We start from the raw sequence: 25,549 nt of genomic DNA on the forward strand, positions 1-25,549 counted from the left end.
CCCTGTATAGGTACAGTAAGGGGCAGATAAACCTGACCCCCCTCAGAAGCATTGTTACTATGAGAGGGGGTCAGGTTTCTCTGAACCTGACCGTACATATTGCTATAGCAAATAAAACGTAATTTACTTAACGTATGGAAAATTATCCAATGCTGGTTTTGCATCATAAATTTAATTCTAAATAAATGCCTGAGAAAATAGTTTAGCAAAGTAGCCATAATGATACCAATGGTGACCTTTTTTATGAAAAGGGGTCTTAGGTGGTCTTTCACCGAAATATTAAACGTACCTATTTATATAACTGTAGTCCGATGGACGGGGCGCTGAAACTCAAAGAACTAAATGTCAAGTAGTTTAGTTTCCGCTTTTGCCGTACAATATTAGTGATGGCGCAGAAACTCAGTGTCGTATTATGTCATTAATGGGTAAAAACTTACATGGACCACATATTGAGTAACTGTTTCGTCTATTATTATAAGCACTTTTCATTACTACACAAATTAGATATAGATTTTAGGAATAAATTAGTTTTTTAAATACTACTCGTATCTTACCACAGAATATAACACAATCGAATAATGAAATGATTGTTAGTTTTATGAAATGGGGCCTGATGGAAGTTTGTTGAGTAACATCAGCTACACAAACTGGTGGCGTTGCCGCTATTATCTTTTAGGGCGACAGTTAATGTGTTCATTGTGTAAACTTGTTTAAGCATTAAGCTCGCCCGGAAGTAGTTATATGGTCCGGGAGTTTGGCTGTTTGTGGGTGAATGTGTAAAACTAATATTCGTAGGTGAGTCAGCTCTTCTTTTAATTCAACCATAGGTACTACACTGTGCCTGTCCAGAGTACATACGAGTAGTAAACTGAATACTTATACTGAGTGCTGAAAAGGTGTATTCAGAGCCGAAAGGGGGTGACTCAAGAAAAAATGTGCGTGTGGATATGGATGTTTGTTACTCTATCATGTAGTACATTTTAAACTACCTACTTACGTATTTTGATGTATAAATTGGTATGCAGGAAGCCACATAGGAAACATATAGGCTACATGGCTTGAAGCTTCAGTTACAATCTTTGGAATCTGAATCAAAAGATAGGCGCGACGATGAGAAAATCCCCTGAAGACAAATATCTGTAAATACCTAACTTAAATATGTCCTAACTTCGTGCATTGTTGCTACTTTAGATACGAAAGAGATTATGATAGGAAAGCTATAATATATGATGTCCTAAATTGCAGATAGCACATTCACTGACAGTTTTCACTTATTGCCAAGATGTCATCCTTAATTGTTGTATTTTTTCTAAGTGCATTTCTGATAAGTAAAGTGAGCTCTGAGTGTTTAACGTACAATTTTGAGGATAAAATTGACGAGTTCCTAATAAATGAACATTGCCAACTTCCGGCATGGGTCACAGATGTTTTTGATGAATTCGAGTCACCGTTTTCTTCACAAAGTAAAACTTTTATATCACCTCGTGTCGAAATGAGTTGTGTATCATCGAGAAGCTTTTCCGTTCATACCGACGGAACTTTTGAAATTAATGTTGTGATGATGCCGAGTGAAAATGCATTCTCCGATTTAATTGCGGTACAAATAATGTCGACTGTTAGTGGTACACTAGTAGGATCCGCATCTTTGAACGCCGTGAGCGACGTGATTTCTCCTGACGGATATCAAGTCATGTCTATCAATTGGAATTCAGAAATAGAACCGGGAGCATACGAAATTTACGTAAGTACCAGTTATATAATTTTTGTATCAGGGTATCGATTTCCGAGGTACAGAGATGAATCTCTAATGCCGAGATATCGCTGAAATGACGTTTATCTCTGGTAAAAATTATAAAATTCAATTCTGGCCGTAGAAGAACATCGTTAAAATCTCGTTGTGATTGCCATTAAATTGAAGATTTAAAGCTGAAATGTTAGCAGAGATTTTAAACGGAGATATATCTCGTGGTTTGAGATTTTAGTTTGAACTTTAACAATCGACCTCTACTTCATGGAATTTGGTACTATGGCAATAATGAGAAAACACAGTCATGTCCACTCGGTAGACAGGTTCTTGAATGGAGACCTGTTTAATCTGTACAAAGTCGCTCTGCGGTGCGTGACAGAAAATATCGTAAGGGAAACTTCACATCTAGGAAGGATTCACAATGATAGGATGTCTGATAACTCCACTTTACTCCACGTTAAAACTCCACTCGAGTGGAGTATAACTTGCCTGAAAGATAATAAAGTTTAGTTTCCTCCATAAAAATCATACTCCGTTAAGTAAACTTGAATTACTCTTCCACGCTGTATAACAATTACCATCCATAAAAAAATAGTTTCTTAATATAAATTTAATAATAAAAACTTACAGGTAGTGTTCATGGGAATGGCAGCTGAAGACTCAAGGGTGCTCATCGATTCTCTTCGCTACATCCCTCCGGAATCGAATCCTGATGACCAAGAATGCAATATTTATAATGATTTTCAAACAACCACCACTGAATCAAGCGCTACTGAGTTAACCACTACTGAATCAAGCAGCACTGAGTTAACCACTACTGAATCAAGCAGCACTGAGTTAACCACTACTGAATCAAGCAGCACTGAGTTAACCACTACTGAATCAAGCAGCACTGAGTTAACCACTACTGAATCAAGCCCCACTGATCCAAGCACCACTGAACCTAACACTACTGAACCGAACACAACTGAACCAAATACTACTGAATTAAACACAACAAGTGAACCTGACTCAGAAAATCACAGTACTTCCAAGCCCACCTACCCCGAGGTATCAGATGATACTTTTTGGATGACACTAGCCTTAGTATCCGTGTCTTTGCTCTGCTTTACTATCATGGGCGTCCTTTCTTACACTTTCTACAGATGTGGCCAACGAAGAATGTTAAGCAAACTGCAGCAAAACTATCTATCAACAGATAACCTTCCTAAACCGATAGAAATGCCCCGAGCAAGAATTTACAACAATTACGATAAAAATAATAGATTCAATATTTAATTGAGAGAAGAATGTTGCTTAGCAGTACCGAGTCGTTCGTCAAGTCGCGCGCCTTAGACTGGCGCGCCACGCGAGTTGGCATCTTCTGTTTTTTTTATATCGTCAACTCGCGTGCCCATGTAAAGTACGGTCAGATGCAAACGAATTGAAACTAAAAAATATAGTTAAATATAGTCTCCCTGGCTGATTAGCATAAGAAGGTACCGACTAGACAGTCGCCATTAAAGTAGAATTCTTTGATTTTGGGATAAAGATACAATAAAGCCTATGTTGGAAGTGCGGAATAAGGCAAAAGGGGATGTGACCTACTCATGATACCCAAGTTTGCTATCTCTCTCATCCCGTGCGTAAATTTTACCTATGTCCTTCAAGTTTTTGTTGCAAAAACCGGTTTAAAGAGTTAAAACGTCATTGTTTTAGTGACGTCGTTTTAGTGTTACTCCTGATTCGATTGTATTGTGGGGGGTAAGCCTATAATAAATTAACTTTACTATATTACCAAGTCTACTTTGCCGTAATATAAACACAGTGTTACGTTTTCGTTGTGTTACCGTTATATTAAATCTCAAATTAGGACTAAAATTTAAAACAAATTTCGTTTATTTTATTGGTCAAAGCGACAGACCTAACTGTAACAATTACTCCCAGGAAGTTCATCGCAAGCAGGCGATAATAATAAAACTGCACATGAAATCATAACATCCCAGCGAGGAAAGTCGGTACTGCTTCGTGCAGGTTATAAATATAACAAAGACCGAACAAATAAAAATGGTTCCTGTGTTTGGAGGTGGTCGAAGAGAACAGTTTGCCAAGCGAGATTAATTACTGATTTTATTTTAAAGTAAAGTCCTATAAAATATTGAACTTATTTCTGTCCTAAACTGATTAATTTACTATTAATAGAATTTAATTGAGGATAAATGAAAAGGCACGACTTTGCTTACTAGGTTGTATTGGCAAGAAGAGAAATTTGACAGGTGACATTTGACATAACACAATGACATTGACACATAGATGATAGATGAAGGTTGCGTTTCGTTTATCGAAGTTTGTGTTCACTTCCAATATCCTCCCTTGAACGCAAACGCAAACGAAGGCCCATGTCTCTTGTGTGACCCTCGTGCTTCGGTCTTGGCAGCGGCTTCGTCAAGCAGTCCGCTGTCATGGAGTCAGTTCCCACATGCTCCACGTAGATGTCACCACATGCGACTTTCTCCCTTACATAGTGATGACGGACGTCTATGTGCTTGCTGCGGGCAGAATAACTGTTAGTACCTGTAAGTTTAATAGCACTTGTATTATCACAAAACAAAGTTATAGGTCCAGTCTTTGTCGGTTGCAATTCTTGTTGCATTTGCTTCAACCACAGAGCCTCTTGAGCTGTGGCTGACAGTGCCATATATTCTGCTTCTGTTGTTGATAGGGCCACTGTATGTTGTCTTTTTGAACTCCATGATATTGCCCCATCTTGATGTTTGAACACATAACCTGTGCATGATCTTCTATCTTCAGAATCACACAAATATGTTGGCATTACATTTTTCCTTGGCCTTAAATTTCTCTGCGTAGGCGGCATAGTGATTTGCACAGGACCATCGGGGACATAGTCTTCATCGTCATCTTGGATGCTTTCATCTATGCTATTATCCTTTACTGAACTGACTTCTCTTGTGCAGTTGTTGTTATCTTTATTCTCTTCATTGTCTTGTGTGCTCCTATCACTCAGCGTGATTGTAAAATCCTTTTTTACACTGTCTTCTATGAATACTACATCTCTTCCTTTTACAACTTTCTTTTGCTTCATGTCATACAATCTATAGCCCTTGGACTCCGTGCAGTATCCAAGAAAAATCACTTCCTTCGATTTACTATCCCATTTCAGTCGCCGTTCCTTTGGGACGTGCATCATTGCCTTGCACCCAAACACTTTCATATTGCTGACATCAGGTCGCTTGCCGGTCCATATTTCTTCAGGTGTCTTGTAATCTAGGGATTTAGTGGGTGACCGATTAGTGACATATGCAGCAGTAGAAATGGCTTCAGCCCAAAACTTCTTTGGCAAGTTGGCATTTATTATCATACACTTAGCACGTTCAGTTAATGTGCGATTCATTCGCTCAATCATTCCATTTTGCTCCGGAGTGTATGGGATAGTATGCTGTTGTATGATACCTGCATCTCTACAAAACTTATCAAAGGCTTCATTTACATACTCGCCACCATTATCTGATCGTAGCACTTTGATTTTTCTATCCAATTGATTCTCAACCATATTCTTAAATTCTTTAAACTTGCTGAGAACTTCTGATTTTGCTTGAATAAAATAGACGAATACCTTTCTTGAGTAGTCGTCAATGAATGTGACATAGTACCTCGCACCTCCTAATGACTGTTCCTCCATAGGGCCACATACATCTGAATGTATTACTTCAAGGAGTGCGGAAGCCCTTGTACCAGTGTGCTTGAAAGGCTGTCTAGTTTGCTTCCCCGCTAGACATGTAGTGCATAGTATAGCATTTTCAGTCTTGTGGTCCATCTGTACTCCTTCTGTGCAGTCTTCAAGTTTCATCAGATCCTTGTAGTTGAGATGGCCCATCCTTTGGTGCCAGAGATGAGCTGAAGTGAGAAGTGCATAAGAGTCATTATTTACCACAAAGAGATTGTTCTGAGCATGGCCAGTTAAGACCAGCTTTTTATTCTGGTATACTTTACAACAGTCCTTTTCAAATTCAACGTGACAGTTATTTTGTGTCATTTGTCGGACAGATAACAAATTTACTGAGAGATCGGGGACATATAAAACATTTTTCAACTGTACTACGCCATCATTAACATTTAAGTCCACATTTCCACAGCTTTTAACTGTAAGAGTCTTATTGTCTGCCACTCTAATACTGGGTACGGTAGAAGGGCCTGTGTTATACATCCACTCATTGTTGTTTGTCATATGCATCGCTGCCCCTGAGTCAATATACCAGCAACCATTCTCAACACTTGATGCTGAAGTAGAGAAGGCTGCTACATAACCTGAAGTCTTTTCATCATCCTTAGACTTTGTTCTTTGACTTGAGCCTGTACCAGTGTAACAATTCCTTGCAATATGACCATACTTGTTACATTTAAAACAACGGGGACCCTTTCTAAAACCAGAACTCTTATACTCATTCCTTTTGTGATGATTAGAATAGAAAGCCTCGGAGTCATTTTCATTTTTAACTTCTTGTAGTATTTTAGTCTTAACTAAATCGGTACTAATTTTCACACCTGAGCTCTCCATTGCCATGATCATAGGCCTGTACGTCTCCGGTAACCCTGCCAGCAGCAGCGTACCCAGCCACTCATCATCAACGAGGAAACCTATGTTCCTTAGCTTGTGTGCACATGAAATGACTTTGTTCACATAACTCTCCACATTCCCTGAGCTTTCTAAATCCGTAGTAATTAATTCACGTAACAGTCCAACCTTTCTAGTCAAGCCGGAGTCGTCAAACGCCTTTCGCAGGTTAGCCCATACTTCTTTAGCAGTCTTAGCCTCTTGCACATGGATGTAATTAATGGGATCTACTAGTAATATAATTTTTGACTTAGCTTTTGTGTCCTCGGCTGCGCTGATCACTTGTTTTTCCTCGGGTTCTATACATTTCCATAGGTCCTCGTGCTCGAGGTACGTCTTCATGGTAAAACTCCAAGTTGTGAAATTCTCGCGGCCTTTCAAACGCTCCATTTGAGCCATTGCATTCATGTTTATTAGTGTAAGATATCCGATAGTTGAAATAAAGGCTGAAAAGAAAGATGCCGGTGTCGAACGGAGGTTATGCCGGTAACCTAATCAACTTGCATCTCACTAATTTTTGCACTTTTACTGTTTTCTATTATCCCTACACTAATAAGGCGTCTGGGCCCATAACCTATTGAACTTATTTCTGTCCTAAACTGATTAATTTACTATTAATAGAATTTAATTGAGGATAAATGAAAAGGCACGACTTTGCTTACTAGGTTGTATTGGCAAGAAGAGAAATTTGACAGGTGACATTTGACATAACACAATGACATTGACACATAGACGATAGATGAAGGTTGCGTTTCGTTTATCGAAGTTTGTGTTCACTTCCAATATAAAATACCCTTTACATTTTAAGTAGTTACCTAAAGCATAATAAATTATAACTTTTGTGGCAGACTCTACATATTTTCACAGTCGAGCGAGTTGACGACAAAAAAAGTAGGTAAATACGGGAGGGGCAACTCGCGCGTGGCGCGCGAGTCTAAGGCGCGCGACTTGACGAATGACTCGAAAAGAAACATAAAAGTCATAACAATTGTTTATGGCAGTTGGCGGTTGGCTGTTTTTTCAATTTTCTTATTAATTATTAGGATAATTTAGATAAAAACAACTATTTACGCTTGTAACTACGCTACTAAATTCAGGGATTACAAACCTTTTTAATCGATTTCAAATAAAATATTCTCAATTCGGTAAGTACATGATAATATGTTCGGTACGTAGGTATGTAAGATTATTGGAACTGCACCATATTCACATAAATGACAATCCATTAAGCCGAATAAACAAATATTATTTTTTTTTGTATAAGTTTGTTTATATGTTTGTTGGTATGTATGTTTGTCCACGAATATCTCGGAAACGATTGATCCGATTGTTACAATTCAGGGTTTTTAGGGTTCCGTACGTCAAAAGGAAAAAAGGAACCCTTATTGTTGTCCGTCTGTCTGTCACCACCCTTTTTCTCAGAAACGGTTAAAGATATCAAGCTAATATTTCGTATACATAATGATGAAATTAAAAGGAAAAATATCTCAGGTAAGTAGACTTGTACGGAACCCTCAGTGCGCGAGTTCAACTGGCACTTGGCCGGTTTCTTATTGTTGACCTTTCGCGTTGTGATCGTTTTTTGATTTTTATAAACGTTATGGAGCCACAACATGGCCCTTCCCGGGAAGCAGCCCCACTTTCTCTCTCCCAGAAAGAAGCGTCCTCGTGGTTCTTTTGCGCCTAACGTAAAGACCCTTATTCTAAATATTTAAAAATATAATATAGAAAATTGTCCGGATACAACTGAGGTTCAGACTCGTATTAAAAAAAGTACCCAGCCAAAAAAGGTTTGTGATCTCTGACATGTCAAAAATGTATAACTGTCAGAATTCTGCCGAATTACTAATTAGACTTTACGGTGGTGGCGTGTACGTGTTGAACATTTTAATCACCTTTGTGAATTGTATTTTTTTGTAAATAGAGATTACTACGTAAGCTTAGTTCTAGGTTCTAGGTAGGTGGATGATAATTACGTAGGTTTAATTTGCACGTGAAACACGTTTAAGAAAAATATACTTTTTGGACATTATACCAAAATTTATGTTATCATACAAACACAGCCTGTAAACAATAATATTTGAAAATGCAATAAAAATAAATTTTGTCTGAATATGTATTTTAGAAAAGATTAAGATGGGTTCTTATTTTCCTTCTAGCTAGCCATGAGCAACAACACCGGTTACTCTTCAGTGTTTCCTGTAGAATGGACTCGCACATACGAAAAAAACGTATCCATTCAATCAATTTGCAAAAAATACAACAATGACACCATATACCTACCTATAACTTTATCTATATCCAGCACTGTAAACGAAGATCTAGTCACATTTTGAAACGATAATTTTACGATAATTATAAACTGATAATAATTAATTTGAAACCGGTAGTGCCGACTCAGATATTCTTGGTAGTATTTTTAGTGTTTAATTGTTATTTAAACTTGTGCTGTCTAAGTAAACCAATTCAAAATATACTTAGGTGTTCAGTTCATATACCAAAACATTTTCAGAAGTAATGATAAAAAATGTTCACTTACTCAGTTACCTTTGCACTGCTTATCTGCGTGAGCAGTTACGTGAACAGTCAAGAGTGTGTCACTTATAATTTCGAAGAGAATTTCGATGAGTTCTTCTCAAGCTGCGGCGACGACAATGAACTATGGAGTACAGGTTTCTACGAAGACTTGGGCATTGAGAGTCCCCACCCGCTAAGCACCACGTTTATCAAACCTGGACAGAATGGTCTGAGCTGTGTATCATCTGGCACATTTCCTGTTCGGGCAGATGGTAAATTTGAAATACAAGCATATATGAAATCCGCTAGTGGGACTGAACAGATAATAGTGATTGTCTTCGGGGAGCAAGAAGAAGAAAACGATGCTACTCTGGGTGTCGCAGTGCTAAGCGCAGAAGTTGATGGTGAATCAGCTGATGGATTTTACAATTTTGAAGTGAAATGGTCAGTGTCAGATGACAAGTTGTACAATGGATATGTAAGTTTAAAAATGTGAACTTGTTAATTTTTAGGCTTCCGTAAGTCTACCAGGAACCCTTATAGTTTCATCATGTCTGTCCGTCCGTCCGTCCGTCTGTCCTGGCTCGTTCTCCGTCTTTTCTCCACCGATTGCCACAAAAATGGATGGAAAGATGAATACTGATAATCCAAAAATTGTTTTTTAAAATTATTGAAAGTTAATTATTTACACCCCTCTCCCCCCCTCCCATACAGCGAAAAATTAATCAACTTAACCCATCGTGTGGGGTATCGTTAAAAGGGTATATTTAAATACAACAAAAATTACCTTGAAACCATGTGGATCAAACCCCCCAGTCTCGAGATATGTTAATACAAAGTTACAATTGGAGCGTCGTCGTCCCATTAACTTTTGAAATACTATTAATTTTATTACAAATATCCTGAAAAAAACTGTTCTGTAAGTAAGTACTTCCAAGTAAGTACTTTCAACGAAAACGAATAGCGGACTCTGTATCATACATAGTTATTTTATACAACTCGACCATCTTATGACGTGCAGTTGCCCTAACTAAATGGTAATGTACTTATGGATATTTTTTGTGTCATGCGGTCGGCTAATCCTATGGCTACGGAACCCTTTTATGTGCGTGTCCGACACGCTCTTGGCCGGCTTTATAAATATACTTTGTTAATTTTTGCTCATGTTCATATGCATAAATGTATTTTCACAGGTAGAATTCCAAGGTGTGGTTAGTGAGGAGTCGATACTGTTAGTTGATTCATTTCGGTATATACCTCCTGGAGTAGATGCCGAATCATGTTCTGCTTATGACGATGCAGAGTCCCCAGACCCAGAGTCCAGTAGCCCAACAACTGTTGATCCAGAGTTCAGTAGCCCAACAACTGTTGATCCAGAGTTCAGTAGCCCAACAACTGTTGATCCAGAGTTCAGTAGCCCAACAACTGTTGACCCAGAGTCCAGTAGCCCAACAACTGTTGATCCAGAGTCCAGTAGCCCAACAACTGTTGATCCAGAGTCCAGTAGCCCAATCACTGATGACCCAGATTCCAGTAGCCCAATAACTGATGGTCCAGAGATAGATCCTATAACAGAAGGTCCTGGGACAGATAGTCCGGACGTGCCGAGTGCGAGCCCTGACCAACCAGGCGTCGACCCCATTTGGAAAACATTAGCAATAGTGTTTGCATCATTGCTATCATTCACGATTCTCGGTCTCGTTTGTTGGTCATTCTACGAGTGCGGAAAAAGAAGAGTACAAAAGCAAACTCCACAGGAGTTGTTTATGACTGATTACGATAACTTGCCGAAGCCGATAACTATGCCGCGAGTGGCGAGGGCCTTTAATGATACGAGTAGCATTTACAATAAAAATCAATAAATATTATCTATGTTTTTTATTTATTCTAGATTAATTAGCAACGGGTTATATAGATAGGTATACAACTATATTATAGTTCGAAACTATAGTTTTTACTGAAAAATGTATTGAAATATATTTTATTATCACGTAGGGATTTTTATTTTGACTCATATAATTGTGTTTATATTAGGAGTTATGTAGATAAACGCTACTAACGTAGTAAGAAGCACTTGTTATTATCTACATAGTCTTGAGTGACTTCTCGCTATAAAACTGTGCAGTCTATTGAAAGTGTGCAATCACAGTTAACATTATAGAGAATACCAGAGCTTTAAATTTTCAATATACCATGGAGAAAATCCATTCTACCCTTATATTGAAGTGTCTCGTACAAATTTTATAATATTTTTTAATAACAATCTGTTTTTGTTAGGTCAGGTTACTTATAAAAAAGAATTTCATACATATACCTAGTATTATTAAAATAAAATATTAAGTAGGTACTTATTATTTAACTAAACTATCTATATATTTTACAAATAAAAATGATAATAATATAAAATACTTATAACTGGCCTGGAAATATTCTACCCTTAATAAACAGGAGTTTATCAAAGGTAGAAACGAAGGAAGTTTTGATAGACAATAAAATTAAATTTTGTGACTGGGCTACAGATGGTATTCGCAAAAGCAGGGCGACATTATATGATCTGTATGAGATGAAAACATTCATACTCCGCCCTGACTTTCAATCTTATGTGAAGAAATATAGCAAAATGTACAAATGTGTCTGTCACTGTGCGAAGACAATTTTTATTAATAACAAGATTAAAGACTCGGCTAACAAATCTAAGGCCATTTGGAATATAATTAATAACGAAACGGGGAAGAATCGAACACGCGAGACTAATTTATCTTTAAAGGTAGGCAATGACATAATAACATCAAATGACGAGGTGGCGAGAGTCTTTGAAGAGTTTTTTACGAACATTCCTTTAGAGACTACTTGCAACCTAGATTCTTCAGCTACATTAGCTGAAACCCTGGCGAAGGAGAACGCACCTTCAACCGATAAGGAATTTAAATTCAGATATATTAATACATTAACTATTATAAAAACATTTAAGTCTTTAAATATGAAGAAAACTGAAGACTTGTGGGGAATGTCAGTTAAATTTGTTCTTTCTATTATTAATAAAATCGCCCCAATTTTGGCTAACATTTTTAATAAATGTATCGCTGAAGGTGTGTTCCCAGATCTTATGAAATTGAGTAAAATTATACCTCTGTTCAAGAGTGGGGATATGGAGGACCCTGCAAATTTCAGGCCTGTCTCGGTTCTTCCAGTTTTGAGTAAAATATTTGAGAGGGTCATACTCAGTCAGATGCTTTTGCATTTCAATGAAGCTCGATTGTTTCATAGCCAACAGTATGGTTTTACAAAAGGCAAATCAACAACCGATGCCGGTACTGCGTTAATTAAGCACATATTTGACGCCTGGGAAGACCATCACGATGCTATTGGAGTCTTCTGTGATCTATCGAAGGCGTTTGATTGTGTAGACCATCAGACTTTAATTTCGAAACTGAGATACTATGGAATAGGAGGAAAGGCTTTAGATTTGATAGTTTCATATTTAGACAAGAGGCAACAAAGGGTCGATATTAACAATACTAAATCACAGGGGGCTCATGTAAAGATAGGCGTCCCTCAAGGATCTATTCTAGGACCATTTTTATTCCTCATTTATATTAATGACTTGCCTTTTATGGTTGAAAAATTGACTAATATAGTTTTATTTGCTGATGATACTTCTTTGCTTTTTAAAGTTAAAAGAAGTGAAAATAATTTTAATGAAATTAATTCTATTCTATCTGACATACACGATTGGTTTACCGTTAATAATCTTCTATTGAATTCTAAGAAAACGAAATGTATTAAATTTACACTGCCGAATGTTAGACAATGCGATACTAACATTATTCTAGATGGGAATAAATTGGACCTAGTTAATGATACTGTTTTTCTTGGGATGACTATAGATTCAAAGTTACAGTGGGGACCTCACATTGAAAAATTGGCTGGAAGGTTGAGCTCCGCAGCTTTTGCTGTACGGAAAATTAGACAACTGACCGACGTTGAAACCGCCAGATTAGTTTACTTTAGTTATTTCCACAGCTTATTGTCGTATGGCATTTTGCTTTGGGGTAGAGCCGCTGATATTGAAACTATATTTGTATTACAGAAAAGAGCCATCCGCTCTATATACAAACTAGGTTCCAGGGATTCATTGAGAGAACTATTTAAAGAAATTAACATCCTTACAGTTCCATGTCAGTTCATTTTTTCCAATTTAATGTATGTACGAAAGAATATTTCAACTTTTGATACAATTGGCAGTAATCATGATATTAATACTAGGAACAAGCATAAGCTGGCTTTTCCAGCGATGCGTCTGGCGAAAGTTAATAAATCGTTTTTAGGGTACTGTATTAGATTTTATAATAAGCTTCCAACAGAAGTTGCTCAAATGCCAGATAATAAGTTTAAGTGTTACATTAAAGAGAAACTCTGTAAAAAAGCTTATTACAAAATTGATGATTACTTAGAGGACGTTAATGCATGGCTGTGATAAGTAGTTAGCTCTGCTCATATTATTATAATAATCATTATTAAGCTTATAAGTACCTATTGTATACCAACTAGTTTTAAGTCTTTTTTTTGAAAAGATGGCTCAGGAGTTTCTTGCCTCCGTTCTTCTCCTTAGACAGAAAGAGCCCCCCCTTATCCGAACGGAGAGTAATTTGTAAAAATTGACGTTCATCAAAAAATTTTATATTTGTACGATGAATAAAAAATTTTGACTTTGACTTTGACTTTGTAGAATATTTCTTTTAGTTCGCTGCCGTCGCCCGGGATGGTTCCGAGGAGGCTGGCAGCGTTCCCTCTCTGTATAGCCAGGCTGATGCGCTGGCTGAGATAGCTGCCAGCCCTCTGGTCCCTTGATACCTCGACCAGGCGCGACGAAAGTTCTTTTACTAATCGTCGCGCTTCGGGTCCCCACGGCCCCAGGGTCTCAACCCCAAACGGCACAAATATGTAGCTGTCAGACAGACCGTTGTATTTGCGCCGTTTGAGGTTTTCTGCAGCAGCCGCCGCCGTGCCCGCCGCCGCGGCACTACCCTGGATGTGGGAGGGGGCCACTGTGTCGGTGCAGGTGGCGTCCCAGACTAGGCATTTCCCGTACTTCCAGGGCATTACGGTCATACCGTCGGGCCTCTTCCCGTCGTATTATTATATTTTTATATATATATACCTAGTATTATATTTTTATATATAAAACTTTTGGTAGCGGAGGCCAAGATCCACTTTGGTTCAACGAGCCATCAAGAGTGAGAGTGAGTATAAAACGGATCCATTAATGCAAATAATATCCATTGGTTATTTTGGTAATAATAACATTTTTTTTATTTGTGCTTACAGATACAATTCACCGTTATCTGTATGTGCTGCTTAAGTTAATCCATACAATTTAATTCGATACGATAAGTCACTGAAGCCGCGCAAACTCGCAGTACCCATTTCCGCGTTTATTAACATATTTGGAAAAACAGGCTATAATCAGAAATACCTGAATGTTTCACGTATAGACGCAATGTTAGTTTTACTGTGTTTTTTCGCAATACTAAAATCTATAGTTTCAGAGGAGATGTGTGTTGTGTATTCTTTCACCGATGACTTTTATCGTTCGTTTAGTAAAAAAGAATGCAGTGATGATGTCAGTTGGGACTTAGTGAACTACTCTGATGCTGGGGTACCTTTACCAAGTGACGTCAGTGTTAGTGGAATTAAAGGCACAGACAGAAGTTGCTCAACATCTTTTGAATTGGTGGTCTACTCTGGCAGCTCACTAGAACTCCAAGTGTTTTCAAGTGGGAGGTGCGGTGTTGTCGTGTCTGTTTTATCAGCTCTGCAAAGATCGGATGACCCTGTACAAACAAAAACATTCGAACCTGAAGATTTGCCCGAGGCTCAATGGTCTCTGGTGTCTATGGAAATAGGAAGTAATAGTTCTCATAATGGATATGTAAGTGATGATTTTCTGTATAAGTATATAAGTACAGTGGACTCTGAATTTAACACTATTTATTTAGTTATTCATCAGTTAAGCCTACTCGAACATAATTATGTATAGTTCCACCGCAGATATGATCTGGCTCACTACAACTTTTGCTTATACATTTCGTCTCCTCTCTGAATACCTCATTTATGATGCAATCCTTTAATAAGCCATAAGCCATATCACACATTAAACTTCTAAGGCTAAATAACTCAAAATATGTATAAAATATAACTATAGCGACTACAATACGCTGAAAATATTGAATTAAGTACTTAAGTATACAAATTTTAAACAGTCTTTATAATACCTGCTAAAAGTAAAATTATTGCATCCTTATTTCAGATAAAAATAGAAGCAAGTTGCAATGACGAGGCCAGTTTCATTTTAATCAATTCTTTTCGATATCTTCCCACCGCATTGAGTAAAGAAAAGTGCCTAGTTTACCCGAGAAACAATACACCGACAGAATCAAACACATCTATAGAGGATGGAGAATTTCTATTGTATGATGCAAAGAGGAGAGTAGCCGATGAAGTGTCAATAGAAGCTGATGATGATACAGCAACGGACAGTCCAGAGAACGTCGACGGCGGTGGAAGCTCAGAGACTGAAGCGCGAACATTCTGGAATGCTTTAACAATATCGATAGTGTCTGTAGTGGGAGCAGCTGTGGTGTCTATAATATTCTATGGGGCATACAAGTGTGGCCAAGTGAGGGCAAGAGATGAATCTATAGACTATGATATAGAAGAACCTGCCAGCAACGTCACTCTACCGCGAGTGAGAAGTGCTACTGATGGTAGAAATACAATTTTGGGTCGATATGACGTGTAATGTAAAGTAGGTAATCATGATTGCTTGTGTTTGTTGGGCCACTGGCGAAGCTTCAGACAGTACCGAACTATATAGGGTAACAACTGACAGTTCCAGTTACAGCTGTAGAGAAGCCGTGGTCATGTACAGTGGGCTGTGATGTGAATGTAAGTTTAGATAGGTACTCTTAAAAATTATGTTTGCTTTTGTTTAAACAAGAAAATGCTAAATATAAAAAAATGTAGAGGTACTTATACTGCTTTATACTTTCACAAGATGTTCTGAAATAAACGACAGTACCCTAAATGTTCTGTCACTAAAGCAGTATATATGTCGCAGGCATTTTGTAAGATCTCGCCGTTTACATACGGCGTCGTCAGTTTACAAACGCTCGCTGTTTTGTAATATGCCGGAGGCAAAATGTATATTGCCGTGTCATTTTATAGTATGCCAGAACATTTCATCGACAATCCATACGCCATTTACAAAATGCCGCGGCAAATTGAAGAATTTAGTTCTGATTCTTACCACGCGCGGCGCTGTTGATAACAACAACAAAAATGACGTCAAGTAGTGGTTCTGTAACTCTATAAATACTCAAAACAGTGCAAATATTACAAGTGCAGAAGCATTATCACCAAATAATTGTGATTTTAAAGTCATTTATTACAGTGTAGGAGCAGTAAAAAGGCCGTAGACAAACGACAAAGTTTTTGAGGTTATCCCGCACCTAAAAACTACTACGTTATCCATAGATCCCGGTGTACGGAAGACACATGCAGGATATTAATTTAGAGCTTTATAAATTGTTTAGTAAAGGCTTTAGCGTTTTCTAAGTTTAGTGCATTCGGGCACTAGCATTTTTATTATCTTGAAATGCCTAGTTTTATTGTTCTGTATAAATGACTACGTTTTTTTATTTAAATGTATCTTTTAATTAAATATTTAAACTTATGTAGTACCTGCTTAGGTACCTACTTTAGAAAAAAAAGTAAAAAGTCTTACTTGAAATCCTGAAATAAAGTCAGATTTTTCCATTTGTTCAAAGTTCAAACTGTGTTTTATCATGGTCACCCTAAAACTGCAATTAACGTCGAAATCAGCACAATTGAACGAGTTATCAATATGCCTTCGGCAAATTACAAAACAGCGAGCGTTTGTAAACTGACGACGCCGTATGTAAACGGCGAGATCTTACAAATTGCCTGCGACATATATATAATATATATATATATATACAGGGTGTTTATATATATAATAATATATATATATATATATATATAATATTCTTATAATAATAATAACAATATGTGATATCGTCTAAGGTATGATAATATTGATACATGACGTGAACAGCTGATTCTCCGCCAAAGATTGTTTATGATAATTATAGATAGAGATCCTGTAGAATTTAAGCTCACCTAAAATTAAAAGATTCTCTAAGTATTTCAAGATGTTTTAACAAAAATATTACATCTTACCAACTTTGGTAGGTTATTAAATTAGTTATTACTTTTTAGATATTTTTAAATAATTCACTTATATTTTAACATAGGTAAGCTGACCATTAATTAATTTAAACGAAATAAAGGTTTGTATGGCCTAGTAAATGAAAAAGCGATCAAATACTTTCGTAATTAAAACTACCTACAAAAAAAAACGACTTACTATTTTGCATAACATTGTATAATAATATGTATGTGTCAGTAACACTATAAAGTTATAAAGCTACCGGCTTCTACTTATACCTCTTGTATGAAGTGTATCTTCGCCCTACCCATCGACCTAAATGCAACAGGTTCGGTCTTTTATCCATAAAATTGGACCTCCGTTGTGCCAAATTGAGGTCAAACCGCGTGGGAGATATGAAAGGCCAACCTCCACGGCCCTTGGACATGGGTTTCCCCGACATAAAAATGACACATCAGCATATTAATATGATGCACAAGATCGCCTTGGTACATGCAAATTTTTTATAAGTAATAATAAGTTAGTTAACTTTTCTGTTGCCTACTAAAGTTTAATAAATAAGTACGTTAAGATATTACGGGCTGTGGATAAATAACTTCATAAAATTTGCAAATTTACTGATTTTACTGAAAGAAAACATTCCGTTAGTTATTTTAAAAAAATGTTTCCAGCATCCTGTATGAAAAATAGGGGCAGTCCCGCTCTAAATTGAACTTAAACTTTGTATTTCGTCATCATCGTATAATCATCGGCTAATCTATGATTAGATTACATTACATTTAAAATGTCTTTTATTTAATATCTGCGTACTTACTTAAAAGTAGATAAACTGATAAAGATTGATTGTCTAATAAAATTACAATGTGATGACAAAAAACAAATTGTTTATTTTAAAAATTCAAGATCATTCCAAGATTCGAAAAAAATGCAAAAAGGTTACGATGTCATTGAGTTGGTGTTATATGTTCTAGGTATAGGTACCTACTTACATAAATATTTTTATATCTTAATATTATATATATTATATCTTTAAAACAAATTAATGATTCCTATATTTGAGTAAATGTAGCTAACTTGCAGATTTAAGGTTGTTCATCGTTCCAGGGCCCTGCTAACCCGATCGATCCCCGGCCGGAGCAGATATATCTTTAAAGACAGATATTTGTACTCAGATCTTGGGTGTTAATAGCAGTCAGGGTCACTTTACACCATTCGGACGTATGCGCAGATTTTAGGATCAATACACTAGGATTTAGGATTAATCACTATTTCTTGACATTGGGAATGGGCATTGGGTACACCCAAATCCGCGTTGTTCTATGGGAATGGGTATCGTAAATCGTAACTAATTTTCTGGGTAGTGCGGTCAGATGCAGAGAAACCTGACCCCTCTCTCATAGTAACAATGGTTCTGAGGGGGTCAGGTTTCTCTGCACCTTACTGTACTAGGACAACAGTTGACTCATAGAGATGACGTTACAGAGACCATAGACTACATAATAGAATAGACGTGTCTCCTCGCAAGGCCAAATGGTGGCACTGACACGTCTCACGTCGACCAAAATGGTATTATTAAAGGTACCAACATAATTTGTTATTATTAACTAAAAACTACGTGAACTGGAGTAGTGACATGATATTAAAATTACTTCCTTAAGTTTTTATACGCACTGAGATAAGTTTGGTTTTGGCTGATAAAAAATATGGTTTATATAGTTACCTTATCTAAAATTCTATTAAGTAAGTATGCTTTATTAATTACTAGCTGTTCCCGCGAGCTTCGCTTCGCCTTAAAACGGTTTCCCGTGGGAATTCCGGGATAAAAAGTAGCCTATGTTCTTTCCCAGGGTCTATACCATATGTATACCAAATTTCATTCAAATCCGTTCAGTAGTTTTGGCGTAAAAGAGTAACAGACAGACAGACAGACAGACACAGTTACTTTCGCATTTATAATATTAGTTAGGATTTAAGTATAGGATTAATCAGATACAGTATCATTTGATAACCTATGCGTTTAGAATTTTTCGGCATGGTTCCAAACATAACTACGCACTAGTTAGATAGGTACTTAGAGCTATTTTTTTTATATTTAGGTAGGCGAAGATACTATACAATATTTTCAGGTAGACGCAAGTACACAGCCCGTAATAAGGAGGTATATTGCCATCATCTCCACGCTCGGTATTTGGCTTGAAGATACTTATCATTATCACACAAAAAATATTATAATTTCCTGATCAATTAATCAAGAGACCACGAACAGGCAAACGCAGCGTGGGACGCCCTCCTGCCCGCTGGACTGACGACCTTAGGCGGGTGGCGGGTAGTGGTTGGATGAGGAAGGCCGAGGACCGAGTGTTGTGGCGCTCCTTGGGAGAGGCCTATGTCCAGCAGTGGATGATTATTGGCTGATGATGATCAATTAATATCTTTATGCAACCTCGATGCATAGAAGGTACACATCGTAGTTTTGATCTTCTAATAATGTCAGATATAACACTTTTATATGATAATAACTAACTTTATCAGACAGGTGAGTGTTAAAAAAAACATCCATAGTTCGGGGTCACGGACATAGTTAATCTATTGAATACTTACCTATTGAATCCATACGTACTAAATATAAGTAAGCAGACATCTAGACATAAAATAATACTCTTAAACCCACTCAAAAATGATACGTATTACCGAGACTGTAGGTCCATTTGCCAATGGCCCCGATGCCCGTGCTGCAGAGTAGCGGGATGAGTGCGAGTGACATTATGACAAAGGAATTGCAACGGCCTTTTCTCTCATACAAAATGTGACAACACCATTGCCATAGAGACTGAGAAATACAGTGGGTTGTTTAGTGCCAATTTCTCAATAGTCGGTTAGAGCATAACCAGGGAGTAGTGGTTGACTTTTGACACATCTGTAATGAATTTTATATGGAGATGACGTATAATTAATAAATCAATCCCTGTCGGTTACATAACCGACTATGGAGAAATTGGCACTTAGAGTTTTAGTGGCAGGACCCGTGGAAGCTCAGTCGGGTAAACTCCCACTTTTCAAAGCTGAGATGCGGGTCCGAATCCCGGCGCTGAAATGTATCAATGACTTCTTTGGAATTTAAGTAAGTACAATGTTATATCTTATGGTGAAGGAAAACATCGCGAGAAAACCTGCATCTGCATATCTATATTTAGCACATCTAGATATTATTATGTGAACCCACCAAGCCGTAGTAGACCAGCGTGGTGGGAAATGGTCCAAGCTTAGGGAGGTAGTTTAGACCTTGGGGATATACAAAAAGGTGTCATTCCAGGGAGCCAGGTGCAGGCACACCGCTACATGAGCGCGAAACGAGCGAACTAGAAACTATAAACTATGGATGAATCAATACCTAATCGATATAAATATGAATTTCTTAAAGAATCATGTAGCTGATCTCACTCTGTTTTGTCTACTCTATGCAAACTGAGTATTAATATTTATTTCATTGTTTGTTCTTATTTTTGATACTGACGCACATGCATTATCATAAAAAGGTTACGTGACCGTAGATCGTTATAAGTACCTAGGTAGTTATTACTGGGTCATCCGGCTTATAATATGTATGTACTATACAGAGGTAAAGTAGGTACCAACTATTCTACATAGGGTGGCTTGCTTGTCTATGATATATTATGAAAATGGCACTTGTGCAGGCGGTTCCTATACTGCCACGCATCACCCTGTATGTTGCGTGAGTGCGTGTTCAAACGTTGGTTGTAAGTATCTCCGTTTGTATAGAAAACACGCACAGTCCAACACAGAATACGCATCTACTTGCGTCCCTACAGTTCACGCAACACGCAGCGTGATGGGGGCAGTTTGAGAACCGCCATACTTTACGAATCTCACACATACGTAGCGGAAGCGAAACATGAAGGTTCACATAAGAGAACTAAAAACTGCCATCATAGCATTAGTACCTATAGCTCTTTAAATCTGTACGAGTAAGAGTATTGTGGCATAAAAGGTAAGCGTCCACCTTCGGTATCGTACGCAACGGAGGCATAATGAATGGGATATTCAGTGTTCTTTCTTTGTATAGAAATTCACACAAGTGCGTCCACTTCATCGGCATTGCTGACGCCGTTTACCCATACATTTATAGCAATCCGTTTGATATCTGGTGGACCTCAAGTCGTCTATCGGAAAGCAGTCAGAAGGATATAGTGTTCTGGTGTCCCTTTGGAGAGGAGGCATCCATGATATCCAACCAGCAGTGGGAGATGATGAGCTGATGATGATGATGATGTCGGGCACCTACAGGTTTATAAGTATGATTCATTGTTAATGTGTTGGTTTGTCATGCAAAATACAACAAACAATACAGCATAGCAAAATAATTATAGGTATAGGTAGGTAGTCCGCAAATTATTTAACGAAATGACCAGAATACCTATTTATACCTATTCTATAATAGTATAGTTATAAAATTTAACAAACTTGCGTGATATAACAATAAATAAAATAACAAGGTACCCATACAAAATAATAGGTAGGTACTTAGTACGTAGCGTAGACAAAACATAATTGTAAAAGGAAAAAAAAACGCCAAAGGAACCTCAAAAGGTGCTTCAGAATAATGGCTACGGGACAATTAGTTTTTCATATCGAAGTGGTCGACTTAATTAACGCTCAAGCCACCAAGTGTCATGCAAAATTACGCTATTTGTTTTAAAAGACAATTCCTTCTATTACGTAAGTAAATGATATTTATAACTTAATTTGCTTTTTAATTATCCAAAACAATGGACAACATTTCAAAAAACTAAAGCTGCTACAAATCGAAAACCATTTCGAGATTTAGCTCTAAAGACCACAAAAAAATGTTTTTGTATTTTTTGGATGTATCATTTTCGACAAAATCATAAAATAGTAAAAAAGTGCTGATGACGTCATGCATCAGGTGCGATGCATTTTGATGATCAAAGCCTATAGATTTAAAAACAAAGTAACTGTCACTTTAATTTTTGATTGACGTTGACGTTTTATCGTGACGTTGTTGTTTATTTGGGTCATTTTCATTAATTCTGTTCTGACATTTTCTGACTTTATTTTTCTTATTTATTATTAAGAGATGACCTCTATATAATATGTCCCAGAGCATTCCACCGCCTACACAGCTGAAAAAATGCTTCTGCTTATTTTTTTACATGATAAGTACCTACTTTCCATCATTAGAAATATCAAGGTCATTTGAAAATGACCCATTTGTTGGTTGGCATGTAAACAAAGTTTAAATGTCACTTGTCAGTGTCATTTATGTTTTTTTTCGAGACTCAGGCAATAGACAAAAATTAAAATTGAGCCTAATATTTGAAGTCACTTCCGGTTTTAAAATAATTAACTTTAAAGTTAAAAATATCATGCAAAAATTTATGTATATACAAAATAAAAAAATACGGGTCCACTAATTTTCTATAAACTTTCCGAATCACTAATAAAAATATAGGGTAAAGAAAATGAAATGTTGTCCATTCTAAGCATATCTACCTTGAGGTATATCTCGTAAGCAATGGAATCTCTACACTACCTATTAGTACCCTACGTACCTACCTATTACCTACCTTTTGGTATAAAATTACAAAACATTTATTGCTGGCGGGAATACTCCCCGTGAGCCCTAACTCTAAAATAAAGGTGATACCTTATAGGACTGTTATAAAAATAAAGGTGATATAGGTATTATGATTAAACATGTAGATATGCATTTGAAATGTGTGTTGTTAAGATTAGGGCGCCAGCTACAAGATTAGCCCTCATGTAAGTAAGCTCAGTAAGTGCTGACTTTATGCCTGTACCTGCATAAAGAAAAACAATTCACTCCCCTAATCACATCGTTTTTCACACTTTTCACAAGAAGGCAGGAAACACTGTAACATCTTATAAAAACGCAATTTTGCTGCCTCTAATATGAGCGAAATTGTTTTTTCAATGACATTAACGCCTTAGATAAAGTCATTTGGAAGAAACCCACGTTATACGAGTCTTGAATTTTTTTATACGAGCAGAAGGTGGTTTCCTAATGTGACCCTTTTTATTTTAGGACCCACCTTATATTATTACCACCTTATAGCATTACCATTTTTATAACTTGATCTACTAACTGAGTACCTATATGCCTTGGTAATATGCTTATTTCAATCCTGTTTCACCATAGTAATAAACTCTAATGCTACACCGAACCAAAACAAGTAGGTACAATCCAATATTGCCAGTGAAAGTTTATATTTAAACTTGGTAGGTAAATATAGTTACGAATTTGATAGCAAATATTATAATCTAAAACCAAAACAACTAGAACCACCGTTGATACATTTGGTGCCTTCGTTGAGTAGGTTCGTTCGTTCGTTATTTCTTTAGTGACCGCGTAACCGTTTATGAAATGGTGCTAGACTGATAATTTTTTACAATACTTAGGTCGATAAAAGATATCTACTTATTTCAATTTTACCTAATACGGAACCAAAAACGGAAGTCAGAACCACCTGATCGTGACCTAAATTCCGAACTACACATCAACAGCGAAGACCCTCCATAGACATAATCTGAAATTCAATTAATTAACAAATAATGTCAGGAGCCTTATTCATGGGAGAGTGCACAGACATTTCTATTCCGTTAGGTCGAAATACACATGTGCGGTTTGAGTTCGATTCTGTGCAGCGATCACATGATTCGATACTATTTTCGAATCTACACAAACATATGGAAAAAAACAAATGTCACTCTTGGAACTGACAAATTTGCCTTACATTTTGACAGTGACAGTTGACAATACTGTTCTTTTTCCATATTAAAAAATTCAAAAATTCAAAAATTGTTTATTTACACACCATGTGAGCATAGACAAATATTATACAGACAGTGAGAATATAAAAGATGGTAGGTACAAGTCGTCCATACTAACTGATGACATTAGGTATTTCGCATGGAATTTCAGTGAAGTCCACACTAGGCTGAGCCTGTGTTGTGGACTTCGGTAGGCAGATATAACCAAAGTAATTTGTTATGCGCTATGCTTTATGTTTGTGTAGTTTCGAATCCTGTGATAGCTGTACAGTGCAGCGAGCACATGATTCGATACTATTTTCGAATCTACACGAAGGGTCACTTTTACTAAATACGTTCATATTTAAATCAAATTTTAAATACATTTTATACTAACTGACAGACGTATGACAGGCTACTAAATACGTTTAGCGTTTGGTGAAATTCCACCTAACATATGGAAAAAACAAATGTCGCTTTTGGAACTAACTTTGCCTTACATTTTGACAGTGACAGTTGACGATACGCAACGTTAACGGAGGATCGAAATTTGTGCTCGCGACTGTGAAGGTAGAATAGAATAGAGCATAATATATTTAATAAACATTATATTCTACCCTATCTGTTTTTTTTTGTATCTAGACCGCCTATTTACGCACTCTTTATTTCTAATACCATAAGTAACCTTTTTCTAACATCAATTTATTAACAACTTATGGCAAGTACCTATTCTATGATTTACATATTAATTAAAATTAAATTCGATATTATGATGATAATATTTATTATATTCTGATTCCCTTCGTAAAGAAATGTAGGCAGCCTGTGTATTTCCACCCGACCCGATTCAGCAGCAGTGCACCTGAATAGAAGGGGGATAATTAGTTCGTGCTGGGGGGGAAACCTTTTGTTCCCAGCGATTTTTGTCTTCTCAGCAAATGGTTAAACGTCAACCTGGCCCGGACAATGGAACGGATTATAATAGGCGTGTCGACAGTATTACATTATCAAAGATTTAATGACTTTAGAGGAAAATACACATTCAAATGATTTAAAAAACTGATTTAGTTTTATTAAAAAAATTGAGATCAATAAGATTTTCAATAAAATAAAAGAGTAAAATACTGCAATCGGCCATATTGACTGAAACGCCAATCACAGCGCATGACGTCATACTTATGTACGCTTCACTGTGTTTTGATGATCGACTTTATAACACGAATCTATCTTTAACAATGGAACCAGGTTTTGTTAAGGCAAACAGTGCAAATTTGCCCAGGATCGATTTATTGATGTTGGGCGAGTTCCTTGCAACAAATAAAGAATTTTGCTCTTCCGAATTTAGAAACGTGAAAACCTCTTTGTAAGTTTATTTTATTAGTATTTATCTTTAACTCTCTCTCTCTCTCTCTCTCTCAGCCTTCTGTAGTCCACTGTTGGACATAGGCCTCTCCTAACGATCGCCACCCCAAACGGTCACCCGCCATCTGCATCCAGCGGCTTCCCGCTACCTTCCGCAGATCATCAGACCAACGGGTTGGGGGGCGACCGACACGCCGTTTGCCGACACGGGGTCTCCACTCCAGAACCTTTGTACTCCAGCGGTCGTCGG

At 37.0% G+C, this 25,549-nt stretch overlaps 1 protein-coding gene across 1 annotated transcript; it reads left to right on the plus strand.

Annotated features, from left to right (window-relative positions):
- The first annotated feature begins 1,234 nt into the window (after positions 1 to 1,234).
- LOC125488480 (serine-rich adhesin for platelets-like) lies at positions 1,235 to 15,747 on the plus strand. The gene is made up of 6 exons (XM_048628672.1): positions 1,235 to 1,741; positions 2,378 to 3,020; positions 8,885 to 9,358; positions 10,074 to 10,736; positions 14,240 to 14,808; positions 15,187 to 15,747. The coding sequence occupies exons 1-6, from the start codon at positions 1,283 to 1,285 to the stop codon at positions 15,676 to 15,678; spliced, it is 3,300 nt and encodes a 1,099-aa protein (XP_048484629.1). The 5' UTR covers positions 1,235 to 1,282; the 3' UTR covers positions 15,679 to 15,747.
- Positions 15,748 to 25,549: the final 9,802 nt, after the last annotated feature.

Source organism: Plutella xylostella, chromosome 21 (genome assembly GCF_932276165.1).
Source record: "Plutella xylostella chromosome 21, ilPluXylo3.1, whole genome shotgun sequence".
NCBI classification, from domain to species: domain Eukaryota; kingdom Metazoa; phylum Arthropoda; class Insecta; order Lepidoptera; family Plutellidae; genus Plutella; species Plutella xylostella.